The sequence below is a fragment of the Nannobrachium achirus genome (genome assembly GCF_963921795.1).
Source record: "Nannobrachium achirus genome assembly, chromosome: 23".
NCBI classification, from domain to species: Eukaryota; Metazoa; Chordata; class Actinopteri; order Myctophiformes; family Myctophidae; genus Nannobrachium; species Nannobrachium achirus.
In genome coordinates, this window is record NC_137830.1 from 48890839 (window position 1) to 48906851 (window position 16013).

Here is a 16013-nt window from a genome sequence, read left to right on the forward strand (position 1 = left end):
TAAATATGCTTTAAGTAGCATGTAAGGGGTCAAACTAGGTGTTTTTCATGATTCTGAATCCAATGCAAACATTTGTTTTGCAGGAAAAACATTCCTTGGGCTAAAATCGGATCCCATAAAAGTGATAAAACTATGGTTTATTGATGAGTCATCACTTTTCACAGTTTTGTGGCGTCCGTTTCTCGGAAAGGAATGTTTTTCGTGCAAAACAAATGCCTGCATTGGATTCAGAATCATGAAAAACACCTAGTTTGACCCCTCACATGCTACTTAAAGCATATTTATTTGTTGTATTATTTTACTATATAGTAAAGTCTATGAGAGCCCAACTTTGATTTGCTCCCACAAGTTTCCCAAGACAAATCTGCGATGCCCCTATAGCCAAAAATGTTCCATATGGCCTGTTCTAACTGTGTGCCAAATTTCATGATTCTTTCATAAAGTGCACGATTTTTGCCTGAAACGCTCGGACTATAAGGTGGTTGCACACTGCACTGCGTGTTTTTGTTGCGTTTTGGAAATCCGAAATCCAAAAGCCAGGGAGAGAGAGAGGAAAGAGAGAGAGAGAGCAAGGGACTCAGTGCGACAGCTGCGAAAATCGGAAGAAATCAACCCTGGTCTGAAAATAAATACGAAACGGGCGGCAGTGTGCAAACGTGATTAACATAACGTGAGGTTGATTTTTTTATTCACGCGCTCCGAAATTCACTCCGATATTCGGCCCGAAAAACACAGCAGTGTGCAATATATATATTTTTTAATATATATATTTTTTGATTTACCAGACAAACTTTAAACCACAAACTAGTTATTATTAATCTGTTAAATTGTTAATGCACTCCCCCCTCATTTTGTTCAATTGTCTGTTTTAATGTTATCTGCTCCCTTTGTCTGCTGAATATTGCTTGTACAGACTTATACTGTTGTTCCACAAACTGTTGGAGATATACTGTTTTTTCCACTTTCCATGAGAGAGAGAGAGAGTCTTATAATTCCTACTATATATGAGTTAAGTGAAAAAATCTAATTCGACAAAATGAGGGGGGAGTGCATTAAGAATTTAACAGATTAAAAACTTCTAGTTTGTGGTTTACAGTCTGGTAAATCTGTCTGGTAAATCTGTCTATATTCAAAATTTATGTTATCTGTTAAATTAGTGATGGGCCATGAAGATATTGCAAGAGAGCTCTCAATCAATAAATTGGAAAATATTGATGATAATATAACAATATAAAAACATTTCATAGTGGTTTTTTTTTTAACTCTTATTTTTTTAACTCTTATTGTGATAGTTTGGACCTTATTAACGTTCGGGGTGCCAATCCCGAACTAGTTCGGCTTTAAAAAAAAAAAAAAAAAAGAAAAACCAGAGGCCTTACCGAAGCACCGGGCTAAATTTTCGAGCCGGGCCGCCGGCCGTCATCTGTTTACACGGCCCGCGAGAGCGTCGCGCCGCCGATATTTCCCATCCACTCCAATGCAATCCAGGATCTTTAGAGGTCATTTTCTCTGTTCCATGCATATCCATGAGGTGTGCAAGGTTTAATCACGGCTAAATCGCCGAAAATAGGACTTCTAAAATGCTTGGTAGCCAATAGCTAACTTCAAGCTAACTTCATCCTGTTCCTGTTCATGCACAAAGGAAAGTGTTCAGGCGCGTCATGGCTGCGCATGGCTTGTGCATATACAGCGTATGTCTATGGTGGATTCTATGGCCATTGGGCGCCCTCTAGTGGTGATTCTGGGCACTGAAAGGGTTAACTGGACATGGATCCAGAAACTGTTGGGAGTCACTGAGTTAATTCACTGTAAGAAAGACAAAAAGGGCTTTGGACCCAGATGACTGCAGATCAGCTCCCAGCTGGGAGGTTGACGGTCCAAAACCCAGCGGGACACACCGTGCTGTCTCCTCCAGACCTCCACACACGTCACTGAGAGGACATCACATCGCTCTCTCTCTTCCTCTCTCTCTCTCTCTCTCTCTCTCTCTCACACACACACGCACGCACGCACGCACGCACGCACGCACGCACACAGTCCCCAAGTCTGTTTGGAGGAGTTTGGAGCGATACAGTGACTGTGTGTTTATTATGAAAGACAAAGAGCATGTGAGGTTTGTTTGTACAAATACACTTCTGAGGACGAGAGAGAGAGAGAGAGAGAGAGAGAGAGAGAGAGAGAGAGAGAGAGAGAGAGAGAGAGAGAGAGAGAGAGAGAGAGAGAGAGAGAGAGAGAGTCACAGAGAAAGCGTTAAATCAGGAGTCTTCAACGTTTTCAGGCCAAGGACCCCTTGATTGAGAGAGAGATGAAGCAGGGACCCCCACATTTGTTTTAATCACAACTTTATTCCTTCTCAGTCAGATCCAGCTTTTACAGAGTGGAAGGAGAAGGGTTTGATATCCTTTGCCGATTTATACATAAACAACCAATTTGCTGCACTCACTCACTCACTCACTCACTCACTCACTCACTCACTGACTGACTGACTGACTGACTGACTGACTGACTGACTGACTGACTGACTGACTGCCTTCTTTCCTTGCAGGTTTAACCTGGATCCCGAGAGGACGTGTACCGACGACAGACTGTGGGAGGCGCTAGAGATCGCTCAGCTGAAGAACATGGTCAAGGCTCTGCCCGGGGGTCTTGGTATGTCACACGCACTGCACAGAACCCAACAGGCCGTACTAGGGCTGCCAATCTTTGGGTATCCCACGATTCGATTCAGAATCGATTCTTGGGGTCACGATTCACGATTTTTGAGCGGTGCTAACCGCTCCTATAGACCGCTTTTTTACCAAAACTATGATGTCACAAATGATGATGACATGAGTTCGCTAGACCAATGAAACACTTCGATTCTGTTGATCTGTCCATGATGTCATAGTCACAGAGGCACTCGATTGGTTCACCCTGATTTAGAACGCGTTTAGGCCGCGTAAAATACGTCATAACGCGTTTAGGCCGCGTAAAATACGTCATAACGCGTTTAGGCCGGGTAAAATACGTCATAAAAAATTATTGAGCGGTGCTAACCTTGAATTTCAAAATTATATTAGATGAATATCACTTATAAGCGATAAAATAACCACACTTTTAGACAGACTGTGGAAAATCTTACAGGTTGTAAATGATAGGCAGGTAATACAAGTTTAAAATACAAATGAACAGACTTTGAAAAACTAAAATATTCATCTTCTGGCCTCTTCTCGCCTCTCTGGAGGCCTCTCTGGAGGTAAATAAGGTCACTTATCATTACACTATGACACTCTTACAACCTACAATCCGTAGCTTGGTCAACTAACTGATGAGAAATGCGAATAAAGACTTATATAGTCTGAGCAGACCTCTAGACTGACATCATACACAACAAAAAGAATATTGCCATGCATGCCTATCAACACTGATTTGCGCAGGAATTAGTTTGCACCGCTCACTTCGCACGGGTGCGATTTTTTTTTCAATTCTTTCAAATCCAAACGATTCGAATTCAGAAACGATTATTTTCCGATTTAAAAACCATTCTCGATTCAAAACGATTCTCTATTCAATTCATATATCAGGATCTACTCCAGTCTGTGGCATGAAAGCAGAGTACATTTACGTAGCTTTTATAATTGTAAAGGTGTTATCAACTTATTACAATAATGTAAAAACATTTCTGATTTATTCATGCTTGCACACATTCTTTTAAATTGTACAAACACAACATAATATCTAATAAATTATCATAATAAAAATTGATTTTTGGAAAATGAGAATCGATTCTGAATCTGCATATGTTAGAAACACGATTCGAATTCAAATCGATTTTTTCCTGCACCCCTAGGCCGTACTGTCCTACTTACGGGTAGCCGTAGTGAGTCGTAGTGAGTAGAGAGTAGCCTAGCACAGCTAAACTCCATCCACGCATGTTAACACAAGGGAGAACCAGGCAGTCAACTGCGCGTCATATAGCAGTGGTTCTCAACCTTTTCAGGCCGCAACCCCCAAAAGAATCATATTTTAACTGTGGACCCCCCACCCTGACAAGCACTTAATACTTGAGGCATTACATTTTGTATAACATGGTTCTTCGTTGCGAGGCGTTGTGAGCATGTAGATCTGCTATTTTCACAATTTCTGCCTCTAATATTCTACAATATGACCAATGTTATTTAATTTAATTTTATAGGTATTAAAAGGGTCTTAAATGTCCTTAAAAGACATTTTAAAAATATGCAGATACCCTCTATACACTTATACTGTATTTTGGTTTGTTTACTGTTGAGTGAGAAAACAATGTTTCACATTAACTCATTCGTAGTTTACGGCCGTAAAGCCCGTTAATTTCTCTATGTCTTTCACTGCCGGCTTCTCCAAGTCCTACCTGTTAACGTGGGCGCTCGTCCAGTTCCCATCGTGCGTGATCGGACACTGCTCGTGTGTTTGCGTATTCCATCAAATCCGTTGAAACTTTTTCAATTGATCAATAACTTCTCCATCTGTAAGCCGCGGAGCTCAGACAGTAAGCTGGGCCAAAATAGAGGACGGACTTCCGCTTCCGGTTCAGGGACTCCAATGTTAAAGTGGTCCGCTCAATAATGTGTCCGTGTAGAAACCGATCACGGAGCATTAGTTCCGGCCTATTTTAGTTGCGCTTCGATAAAAAAATGTTTTTAATTAATTTTTATTACATTTACGGGTTCTACGGGCATGGCAGAGAAGGGGTACAAAGGGGTATTTTGATGGCAGAGTTTGTGTTAACTCATACCCTGCCAAAAAATATGTTTCTGATAAAAACGTCTTTAAAACGTCTTTTTCACTATGGACCTCCCTGCCAGACGTCTTCTGAACGTCTTTTTAAAAAAAATAATAAAAACATTTTTTTTTTTTTTTTTTTTTTTTTTTTAATGTTTTGAAAAAAAAAATTTTGGACCTCCAACAGTGTACTAGGCATGATCGCGATCGCGAAATTGCATGTTTAACCCCCATACCAACCCCATCTTTCAAACATGGCAGCCATGTTTGTTTACATTTGAAGAAAACATAAGGGCTCCTTTCTCCTGAATGCCTGAACGGATTTCCAAGCGGATTTTTTTGTTTGAAAGCTGTGAAAAGCATGCACATGCATAGTGCATGATCTGTGCACGAATGTGTGCACCAGCGTGCACACTATTTTTTTAACCCTTTGTTGGCGAACCGGCAATATAAGAGGTCATCCCACTTTAAATATGGCACCGACTGAGTTAAGCTAATCATCTGGGGACCCCCCCCCCCCCCCCCCAAATAATTTGGGGACCCCCAGGTTGAGAACCACTGTGATATAGTATGGCTAAGCCAGGCTAGGTAGAGAGTAGTGTTCATTTTGACAGTTTTGAATAGAATTCCATTTTGTTTTAGTCATATTTTGGTCATCTGAAGTGTTTTAGATTTGGTCTAGTTTTAGTTGAGTAAATATCATAAGATTCGAGTCGACTAAATGTACAGGTGATTTAGCACTGAGAGACACATGTTACGAGTATGTGGGAAAATATATATATATATATTTTTTTATATATTTTTTATCCCACGATTTTGTAACCCATTTTCACCCAGTGCCAATTGCCTATGTAATTCTGGGCTCTGCTCTCCCTCTGCCGTTTCTGAGGAGACAACGGACTGACCTCATGCTTCCTTCTATGCATGAGGAGTCCAAGTTGCTTCTTTTCACCTGACAGTGGGGATTTCCCTGGTTTGGACGTAGCGCGTGGAAGGAACACGTTATTCCAACCAGTTCCTTTCCCCTCCATCAGGCGCCCCGGCTGGCCAGGGGGAGGGATTATAGAAACCAGGAGTACTGCATGTTTTTGTGACGGTATCTACCCTAGGAGACATGGGGAGAACATGCAAACTCTACACAGAAAGGGAAAACATTTTTGCCCCTGTAATGTATGTATTTTATAAATGTGGACTCAAATAGAGAAATGTAAATGTGTGTGTGTTCAGACGCGGTGGTGACGGAGGGAGGGGAGAACTTCAGTGTTGGTCAGAGGCAGCTGTTCTGTCTGGCCCGAGCCTTCGTCAGGAAGAGCAGCATCCTCATCATGGACGAGGCCACTGCTTCTATAGACATGGCTACGGTGAGGGAGTGTGAGAGAGAGAGAGAGAGAGAGAGAATATAATGTCGTTGTCGGGTGGAAACGTTGTATGTCCAAAACCGTTCGTTTTGCATTTATCATTTTAAAAATGATTTAAACAGCCGATCTACAATGTGTTTTCACTACTTTTGTGCGGCCTTGTATGATGAAGCAGGGCTTTACTTTGCGAAAGAACGTAACGACGATATATTTTTGTATGAGTTTACGTATCTCCCCCCCTTAGGGTTGGTTCTGGTTATAATCCTATATCGTTGCCGTCGGGGCGCAAACCTGCTATGGCCGTATTTTAACTTTTTGTGTTTTGTTTTTCTTAAATGAATGCCCTACAGCGTCACACAAATGTATCCAAAATAGCAGATCTATGTACAAGCTGGAAACTTGTCGAGCTTTTAGATCTGCTATTTTAGCTACTCTTGAATTTGAATCCTGTCGTAAGTAACTGTTCTCCATCCAACAGAGACGATATAATAATATGAACAAAAAAGAAAACATCACAGAACTTCATGGGTTCTGTAGAGTTTCGGGGTCTGGGTCTACCCAAAACGTTCTTAAAGGAGTAGTTCACCCCCAAAAAGATTGTTTTCCTATTGATTAATCATGCCATGGAGACTTGAATTCAATCATATTTTTAGGTTTTTGTCGCATTCATAATGCCTCATTCACATACAGAAAAGCCAAGCTAATGGTTGGCTTGGTAATTCAATGTAATCTCTATGCAAACCAGTTTTTAAAATTTCCAAGCTGGAAAAAAAGCTAGGACATTTTTAAAGCTGGTTTGCATAGAGATTACATTGAATTACCAAGCCAACCATTAGCTTGGCTTCTCTCAGTGTGAATGCAGCATTAGAAAATCATTTTTATTACAATAGATTTACCCCCTAATTAGAAAAGAAAAAAATAATTTAATACTGTAAAACATTGACACATTTGGTCAGGTGTCAATATCAGTTTCAGTTTCAGTTTATTTTTATTTATAGTACAAAATCACCCTGAGGGCAATACAAACACAATTTCAAAGAGAATAAAAAACAATCAAATGTGAAAAACAACAAAAAACAGTCATGTGAAGAACAACCAAAATAGGACATAGAAATAAAGCAACACAATGTTAAATGTTAAAATCCAATGTTAAAAACCATAGGGTAATAGGATTTGGTCATGACAATGTTCATGGACTATGGCAGACCGTAGTGCAGGCAGAAGAGGTGGGTTTTTAGCTTGGATTTAAAAATGTCTTGGGAGTTGGCATCCCTGACAGCTTGAGGGAGAGCATTCCAGAGATGGGAATGCTCATGAACAAACTAGACTGGAGCTCTTCTTACTAGCATGCTGTGGTCTCCACACACACTCCAACTAGACTGGACCTCTTCTTACTAGCATGCTGTGGTCTCCACACACACTCCACAGCTCTGTTCATTGTGTTTGTCTGTTTTCTTACAGGAGAACATCTTACAGAAGGTGGTGATGACAGCGTTCGCTGACAGAACAGTTGTTACTATTGCAGTAAGTCCTCATAATTTTGGTCTTAAGTCAGTCAAGAGTCATGAAATCCAAAATCACTTTTTTTGCCCATAGGCTTGTGGATTCAGAGCGTTCTGCTGTCTCTGTAGCCATTTCTGTGTTCTTCCAGTTTCTGAGTAGAAAAGAAATATTTGGCGCCACTCATTACACGCTCTCGGCGTACCATTAGTTCGGCGTGAGGTGGTTTATCTAATTAATATTAACGTTTGTTTTATATATACAAAACTACAGATAACCACTCCTACATTTTAGAAACGACTCCTACATTTGAGATTTATTTTAATATTCTCAATTCTGATAAAACAAATAAAGAGGCAGGGTTTCTTGCTCTTAACAGTTCTGATGTTTTGGGGGAGAACCTCCCAGCAACTGACAGGAATCGACAGGAAAATGGACTGTAGAAACTGGTACGCCACCGTCTGAAATCTACAGTTATGCACTGAGCCTGTTGGCCATTAACCTCGCCCACCAGGCTTTCTGAGAGAAAGCCTGGCCGTTTTTGGTTTCCGCCTAAAGCGCGGAAACCACTAGAAGAAGCGGCGTCGCTTTGATTTGGTTCCCACCGTTTGTTTCCCCAATCCCTATTAAAATGCTCGAGTAACCTCGTGTGGTCTTGCCGGTCGCTAAAAGTTGGACTAAAACATGCATATACCAAACTAATTTTTCAAAAGCAAAACTACTCCGCATTGAGGAGTTTATTAGGTAGGCCCTAAAAGTATGTCCTTGAGCGCAGGGGAATAGTTTGGGTTAAAACTGAATCCGGTTTGGTCTTTCCGGCAAATTGTAGTCCTTTGAGTACTACAACATGACGTTTTGTGGTTTCCGCTCCAGACCGGTTACAGGCCCGAAAAGTGAAGTGATCCCAGACTAGTTGGCCATGTTCAACGGGTGGGAAGCCGGGTGGTGTGGAGGATCTCTGTCGCTGTCCCCAAATTATTTTGGGGGGGTCCCCAGATGATTACCTTAATGTGCAACATTGTTTTCTCACTCAACAGTAAACAAACCAACATGAGGTTTAAGTGTATAGAGGGTATCTGCACATTTCTAAAGTGGCAATTTAAGGACATCTTAATACCTCTAAAATGACAAATTAAACATTGGCCAAATTGTCAAATATTAGAAGCAGAAATTGTGAAAATAGCCGATGTACATGCTCACAACGCCTGGCGTTGTGAGGCATTGTGAGCATGTAGATCTGCTATTTTCACAATAGAACCGTGTTTTACAAAATGTAATGCCTCAACTCTTAGTGCTCGTCAGGGTGGGGGGGTCCTCAGTTAAAATATGATTATTTTGGGGGTCGCGGCCTGAAAAGACCAACTGTAGTGGATACATGAGTGTGGCTGTGGGGGGAAATGGGAATTGGCATAAAAAGGTTAAAAAGATTTATTGTCAAAAATATATTTCCTACGAAATCATGAAACTGAGACAGTTTGAAGATATTTGAAAACAAATGGGCTCCGAGCCTCCTAGTGTTTGAATTTGAACATCAGTGAAACAAAAAAAAAACAAGTTTTGTTCAAAATGTTTATGGCTTCAGATGCAGTATTACACCTATTCTTGGCTTGACGCTGATTTTCTGCATCTATCATTGGAGAGAGAGACAGGGTTCCCACGGTCATGCAATTCTTGGAAATATTTTGAAATCAGATTGTTTTTTTCCAGTACTGGAAATGGTTTGGAATTGATCAAGGGTCCTGGAAAGTCCTGTTTTTGGCTATTGATTCTCCAGGATGGTATAACACTATACAAAATATGTAACATGTTTTTCACCGAACGGGCTGCGTGATTGCTGCCTAATGTGTGTGACAAAAAGAACAGCTCTACAAGCTCACAAAGTGCTGCAGCTTGATAGTGTAGTTAGCTTGTAGATCTGTTCCTTTGTCACGCCATGTGACACCAACCTGTGCAGTGCAGCAACAAGTGAATCGTCAGTGATGAAGCATAAGCAATTTAACTAGTATCCACTATGTCCTACGAAAGGTGGTATAAAAAATGTTTTGGCACGAAATTTGGAAAGGAATTATACCATAATACCATTCTATGTTTTATTTTTGCTACACTGCCTGTCTTTGGGCTTTGCACATAAGAGTGACTCCTCCTTATTGCGCTGAATAATTGTTATATAGGCCTGGGAATTGGGATAAATATCCTGGAAGAGTTTTGGAAATTCATTGGTACAAATGTGTGGGAACCCTGGAGAGAGAGAGAGAGAGAGTGTTCTTTCTCGCCAAACACCTCCATGCTATAAAAGCGTCCTCCCCTTGTATTTTCCTGCAAACTATATATTTTCCATTGCTTCACTGTAAAGTCCTGAGTGTGAATTAAACTCATTCTGAGAAATGGACCGTTCCTCACAGGTTCAATTGACACCGGGATGTTTACAGTGCTTTGTGTTTTCCTAGCTGAACTTTCCAAATGCATTTATTCTCTTAATGCAGACTTGATCTTCCTGCTTGCTTATTTTCCCTCCTTTCCCTCCTTTTCTCCTCTCTCTCTCTCTCTCTCTCTCTCTCTCTGTGTGTGGTTCTGTCTCGTCTTCTGTTTTGGTTCGTCCATTCTATTCGTTTTATTTCATCCCTCTCTTTCTGTTATTTCGGTCTCCCCATCTCTTATTTCACCCTTTTCTCCTTTTGTTCCTTCTCTTTTCATCCTTCCATTCCATACTTCCCTCCACCTCTCCGTCCCTCTTCCATCTTTTTCCCCTCCATACCTCCTCCTCCTGTCATTCCATCTCCTCTCTTCTCTTCTCTTCTCTCCTCTCCCTCAAACCTTCTGGTTTTCCATTTCACTTCTTCATCCTTTCCTTTCCCTGCATCCCTCCATCATTCTTGTTTTTTCTTTCCTCCTCCTCCTCCTCCTTCTCGTTCTTCCTCCCTATATTCCCCTTGTCTCTCTCCTTGGCCTCTCTTTCTCCTCTTTGCTCCCTCCATCTTTCTCCTATTCCCCTCCGTCTGTGTGTGTGTGTGTGTGTGTGTGTGTGTGTGTGTGCGTGCTGCTGCGTCCGTGCAGCACGTGGAGACGAACATCCTGGAGGCAGAGCAGGTGCTGGTGTTCTCCTCAGGGATCTTGGTGGAGTGTGACTCCGGTTCCAACCTTCTGGCCCAGGAGGACAGCCTCTTTAGTGTGCTAGTGAGGACTCACAAGTAGACCCGGACCCGGACCGGACCGGACCCGACCGGACCGGCCCGTTCTGGCTCACATCAGCTCCACTCCAGCTTTTGCCTTTTTCTTTTTTGCGCTTTAGTCTGACTTTCTCCTGTCTTTACTTGCATCTATCCTGTTCTCTCTTTCTTCCCCTATCTTTCTCTTCCCCTCTCTCTCTTTCTCTTCCCCTCTCTCTCTCTCTCTCTCTGTCTTTCTCACTCTCCTCCTATCTCTTTGTTTTTCTTTCTCCCTCTCTCTCTTTTTCTCTCTCTTGCTCTCATCCACCCTCTCTCTCTTCTCTTTCCCTCTCTGTTTCTTTCTCCCTCTCTTTCTTTCTCTCTTTGCCTCTCTCTCTCTCTCTCTTCTGTATTCCCCCCCTGCCAGTGGTGGTCTTTGCTTAATTAAAAGTTTCAATGCTGCAATACAGAAATACTCTGTTACAATTAAAAGTTCGGAATTCAAAATGTACTTGAGTAGAAGTACTAAAGTATTGGCATCAAAATGTACTTAAAGTACCAAAAGTAAAAGTACCAAATGTTTGAAAATAGCAGATCTACAAGTTCACAACGCATCGCGCTGCGATGCGTTGTGAGCTTGTAGATCGGCTATTTTCAAATCACCAAGGTATAAAATAGGGCTAAAGTTTTCAAATAAATACAGCGGCGTAAAAGTTCAAGTAGTGGAGTAGAAGTAAAAGTATTGGAAATTGGTAATACTCAAGTAAAGTACAGATACCTCAAAAATGTACTTAAGTACAGTACAGTACTTAAGTAAATGTACTTAGTTACTTTAAACCACTGCCCCCTACCCTGTATACCCCCCCCCCCCTCCTCTCTCTCTCTCTCTCTCTATCTCTCTCTCTCTCTCTCTCTCTCCCTCTCCCTCTCCCTCTCCCTCTCTCTCTCTCTCTCTCGCTTGGTTCTGGAGGTGTGGTTCCGGGTGTGAGTCCGGGTCCGGGTCTGCAGAGACCTCACTGCCGCTCCCAGCCCAGCTGGTACTGCAGAAACGTCTACATCTCCTGCATGCTGCCTGTTGCTCCAGTTTTGATTTCATCGACTAAAACTAGGACGAAAAATGTTTGTCGACTGTGTTTTTTTTTCACTGACAAAAACAAAATAAAAACTAAATTAAAAACGTTAGGGAGGGACTAGTGCTGAAGAGAGTCATTTTATGTTTTGTTGCTCTCGTGTTGCGTGCTGAAAATAGCTGATCTACAAGCTCACAACGCGTTGTAGATCTGCTATTTTCAACACAGAACCAAGTGTAAAATCAGTCATTACGATGCCATCAAGGCCTGCCAAAATACATTTCAGTTGACTAAATCAACTGTAGATTTAGTCGCCTAAAATCTTATGATATTCAGTCGACTAAAATTAGACTAAAACTAAAACGTTTCATTCAGGTGACTAAATTATGACTAAATTATGAACATTTTATTAAAAAGACTATGACTAAAACTAAATCAAAATGTGTTGTCAAAAACAACAATGCTGTGCTCATATATATATGGTCGCTGGCGGGCAGGAAACCTTCTATCTCCCTATTTCAACTTTTTTACGTTTTTGTTCTTTCAGTTAATGTCCTACTTTGTCATACAAGGAAGGGTGTTATGCAAGAGAAAAGTGAATACAGTCACGTCTACAGGCTCACAATGTGTCACATATCTGTATGGGTTTTATAACCATTGAAAAGTATTAACGAGAGCTTGCGATTAAATCATTGTCTACGACGTTGGATCAATTGGAAGGTTTCCACCCGACAGCGACGATATGTACGATGTACTTCATCGTACGCCGTGTTTTCAGAATAGAGACTGACCGTTTCATCAGCTGATAATATATTTATTATTTGCACAATGCTTTGGGTAATTTATAAATTGTTCTATTTGGGGGTTATTTTTTCTATAGTTATTTATATTCCCAGTGACGTTTACTGTTTCAGTGCATTGGTGTCATTTTGGACAATGCATGTTATTTGTTAGAATGCTATTTAAATATCCTGCCCCCACTTTGATTGAAGGAACATTGCACACACACACACACACACACACACACACACACACACACACACACACACACACACACACACACACACACACATGCACACACATCCATCTATTACTTAAAGGGGCACTCCACCACTTTTCAACCTATCTTCATATAATTGGTCCTCACTCAAAAATAGCTTTGGGCAGGTCAGAAACCCATCGTCTTGTGACATCATCGATTGCCAATCCAGCTTATAGAAACTGCAGGCTGTCTATTCCTGAAAAGTTGCAATTTTAAAGTGGAAGCCATTGTTCTCGCAATAATAAAAATCTAAATATTTTTTTCAAAAATATTGATTACATTTTTTTGGGGGGGAAAATGATGATGTCACAAGACGATGGATTCTGAACTTCCCACAGCTCTCCTAGGAGACTTGGACTGCGTAGAAACAAATTGTGATATTTTATCGTGAACATTAGTGAGGACCTATTATATGAAGACAGGTTGAAAAGTGGTGAACTACTCCTTTAAGCTGAAATAGTTTAACTTTTTAGATATAAACACAACACATAGTGTAATCTAAAATAAATGTAGTCAACCCTACAATCAAGTATGTTGTGTGCAACTGGGCCACATTGCTCATAGTAACATAATCTAACATGTTATGTCTTTGTTTTATTTTGAAATAACTATCCTGTTTATGTGTGCATGACTCTGTGGATGTGTTTGTGTCCTTGGACACACAGTGCTGTAACCACTTAAACCCTACAGGCTTGACCGGCGTCACCAGGGTTCTATACTAGGCCCTTTAGTGTTTCCCTCTACACCAGGGTTCTATACTAGGCCCTCAATGTTTTCAGAGAGAGAGATGAAGCAGGGACCCCCACTACAGACATATTGTTGCAGATTTAACCTTTTCATAGATTTCATAGATAACTCCATAGACTTGTTTGTACTTGTAGATCTGTAGGCTATTTTGGCAAAGAGCTTTGTTGTAAAGGGGGAAAAAGAGCAGACTAAGTACAGAGTGAAAGGTCAAGTTTATTAAGTATTGACGGTTCAAGTGGTTAAATATCTGAAAACACAAATTGACATGAATCCAAAATACACTGACGATTGTGCTGTCAAACAATGAAACTATATGGAATCTGTGAACAGGTTGTGGGGGTCCCTGCTTCATCTCTCTGTCAGCTTAGGGGTCCTTGGACTGAAAAACGTTGAAGACCCCTGCTAAAGGGTTCAAGTGGTTGAAAACGACATGCGGGGGGAACAAAAGGCATGACTCCGTGGATGTGTTTGTGTTGCGTGTATCAAAACAGCGGGGCAGTTCGGCCAGTGGAGACGCCCCTCTTAACAACACACACGCTGTACTGTGAAAGGCCTCTCATTTTATTTATCTTCTGTGCTGGGTGTTTTTAATGGGTTGGCATGGTACAAAAGAGAAATTAGAATTAGTGACAACGGCTCACAACACACTTTGAAAAGATAACTAGACCAGGTCACCTGGTCGTGCCAGACCCGCAATGAAAACTAGTATGGCACTGAACTAACACATGAACACACAGGATTTTATAGTCTCAGCAACAAAGCGTAGTGAGCTTGTAGATCGGCTGTTTTCACTAGTATGGCACTGAACTAACACATGAACACACAGGATTGTATAGGCTGAGCAGCTGGAAATGTTTGTGAGCTTGTAGATGGGCTGAGGAATTTATAGTGTCAGCAGCTCGTCAGCCAACTCAACTCAGCTGGTCCTGTACAGGTGACGGCACTCAAGGCAATCAGCCCAGCAAGGGAAGGGAGGGGCAGATGAGCAGGCACACTGAGGAAAAGAGGGACAGGCACACTGAGGAAAAGAGGGACCGACAGACCGACAGACCGACCGACAAAGCCTTATGTAGGCCGACCCCCTGGGTCTGGCAAAAATATACTGTCTTGTTTTGTTCACTACTAGAAAATGCAGACATAACTTAGAAAATGCAGACATAACTGTTTATTTACAACAGCCAAAAATGTAATACATTTGTAAAACATGGACTGTAGGAAACAATTAAGGAAACCATAAAATGTGAATTAACGTTCATACTCAGCATTTCCTTAAAGCTTATTCGAATTCGCCTTTACTTTAACATTAAAACCCGAACTACTGTCATACTCAAGATAACTTATAAAGTAACGCGCTACGCACCTGACAGAGATGACGGCGTCCCCACCCGGGTGCCGCCATCTTTAAACTAGTTGTTGACAAGGCAACGGGCTTAGGCCAATCAGAGGCAAGCGGAGCGAGAGGGGCGTCTCCACTGGCCGAACTGCGCCGCTGTTTTGATACACGCGTTTGTGTTCTTGGTGACCCCGAGTGTAACTTTGTGTCGTCGGTGTCCTTTGCCTCCCCCAGCACCGTGTCCACACCATCCTGACCGCCGACCTGGTCATCGTCATGAAGCGCGGGAACATCCTGGAATACGACAAACCGGAGACCCTGCTGAGCCAGGAGGACGGCCTGTTCGCCTCCTTCGTCAGAGCCGACATGTAGAAGACGACACGACGTGCGTGGGTTGGGCCCCCCTGGGTGCAAGGATTCACTGCGGGCCCCCCCGCACAATTGTTTTGAGCTTATAAGTGCCGCGCTGCGAGCTCGTAGATCTGCTGAAAATGGGCGAATTTCTACCTTAAACACAGATGATCAATTATCTGGCAACCCGTCAATCAGTTTACACATAGATCAGTCACATTGCATTAATTAATTAATTAATTAATTAATTAATTAATTTGTTCGTTCATTCATTCATTCATTCATTCATTCATTCATTCATTCAATCATTCAATCACTCTTTTTCTTAGAGCTCACATATTGATGAATTGTTAAGCATCTGTCAGTCTGCCAATCAATCAATCAATTCAGTTCATAAACTGCTCAATCGATTGATTCCTAGCCTACAGTAGGTACTGTGCCACCAGTCAGCATACATTTATGGCAGCATTTCAGTCAATATGTTAATCAATACATTATTTGAGGTAGGGTTTTAATATTTTCCTAAACTGCCATCACATTCTCTATATGTATTGCAGAATTGATTGATTGGTGAGTTGGTTGGCTGACTGATTGATTAATTGGTGTAAAAACTAGGTCCTGTAAGGATCTTTTTATACGAGTGGAATTTCGTAAAGCGTGTAATTTTGTTGTTTGACACTATGTTTGTTATATTGTATCAGTTAATATACTATATGAGTCCACTGT

General features: G+C 41.5%; 1 protein-coding gene across 1 annotated transcript in view; it reads left to right on the top strand.

Annotated features, from left to right (window-relative positions):
* The window catches only part of abcc9 (ATP-binding cassette, sub-family C (CFTR/MRP), member 9), a gene marked incomplete at its 5' end in the record, with an annotated part of 151720 nt that extends 135707 nt beyond the window's left edge, over positions 1 to 16013 (top strand). Inside the window, 4 exon segments of the mRNA XM_080754170.1 lie at positions 2546 to 2649; positions 5968 to 6101; positions 7560 to 7622; positions 15171 to 16013. Coding sequence (XP_080610296.1) covers positions 2546 to 2649; positions 5968 to 6101; positions 7560 to 7622; positions 15171 to 15308 — 439 coding nt within the window. The 3' untranslated portion in view covers positions 15309 to 16013.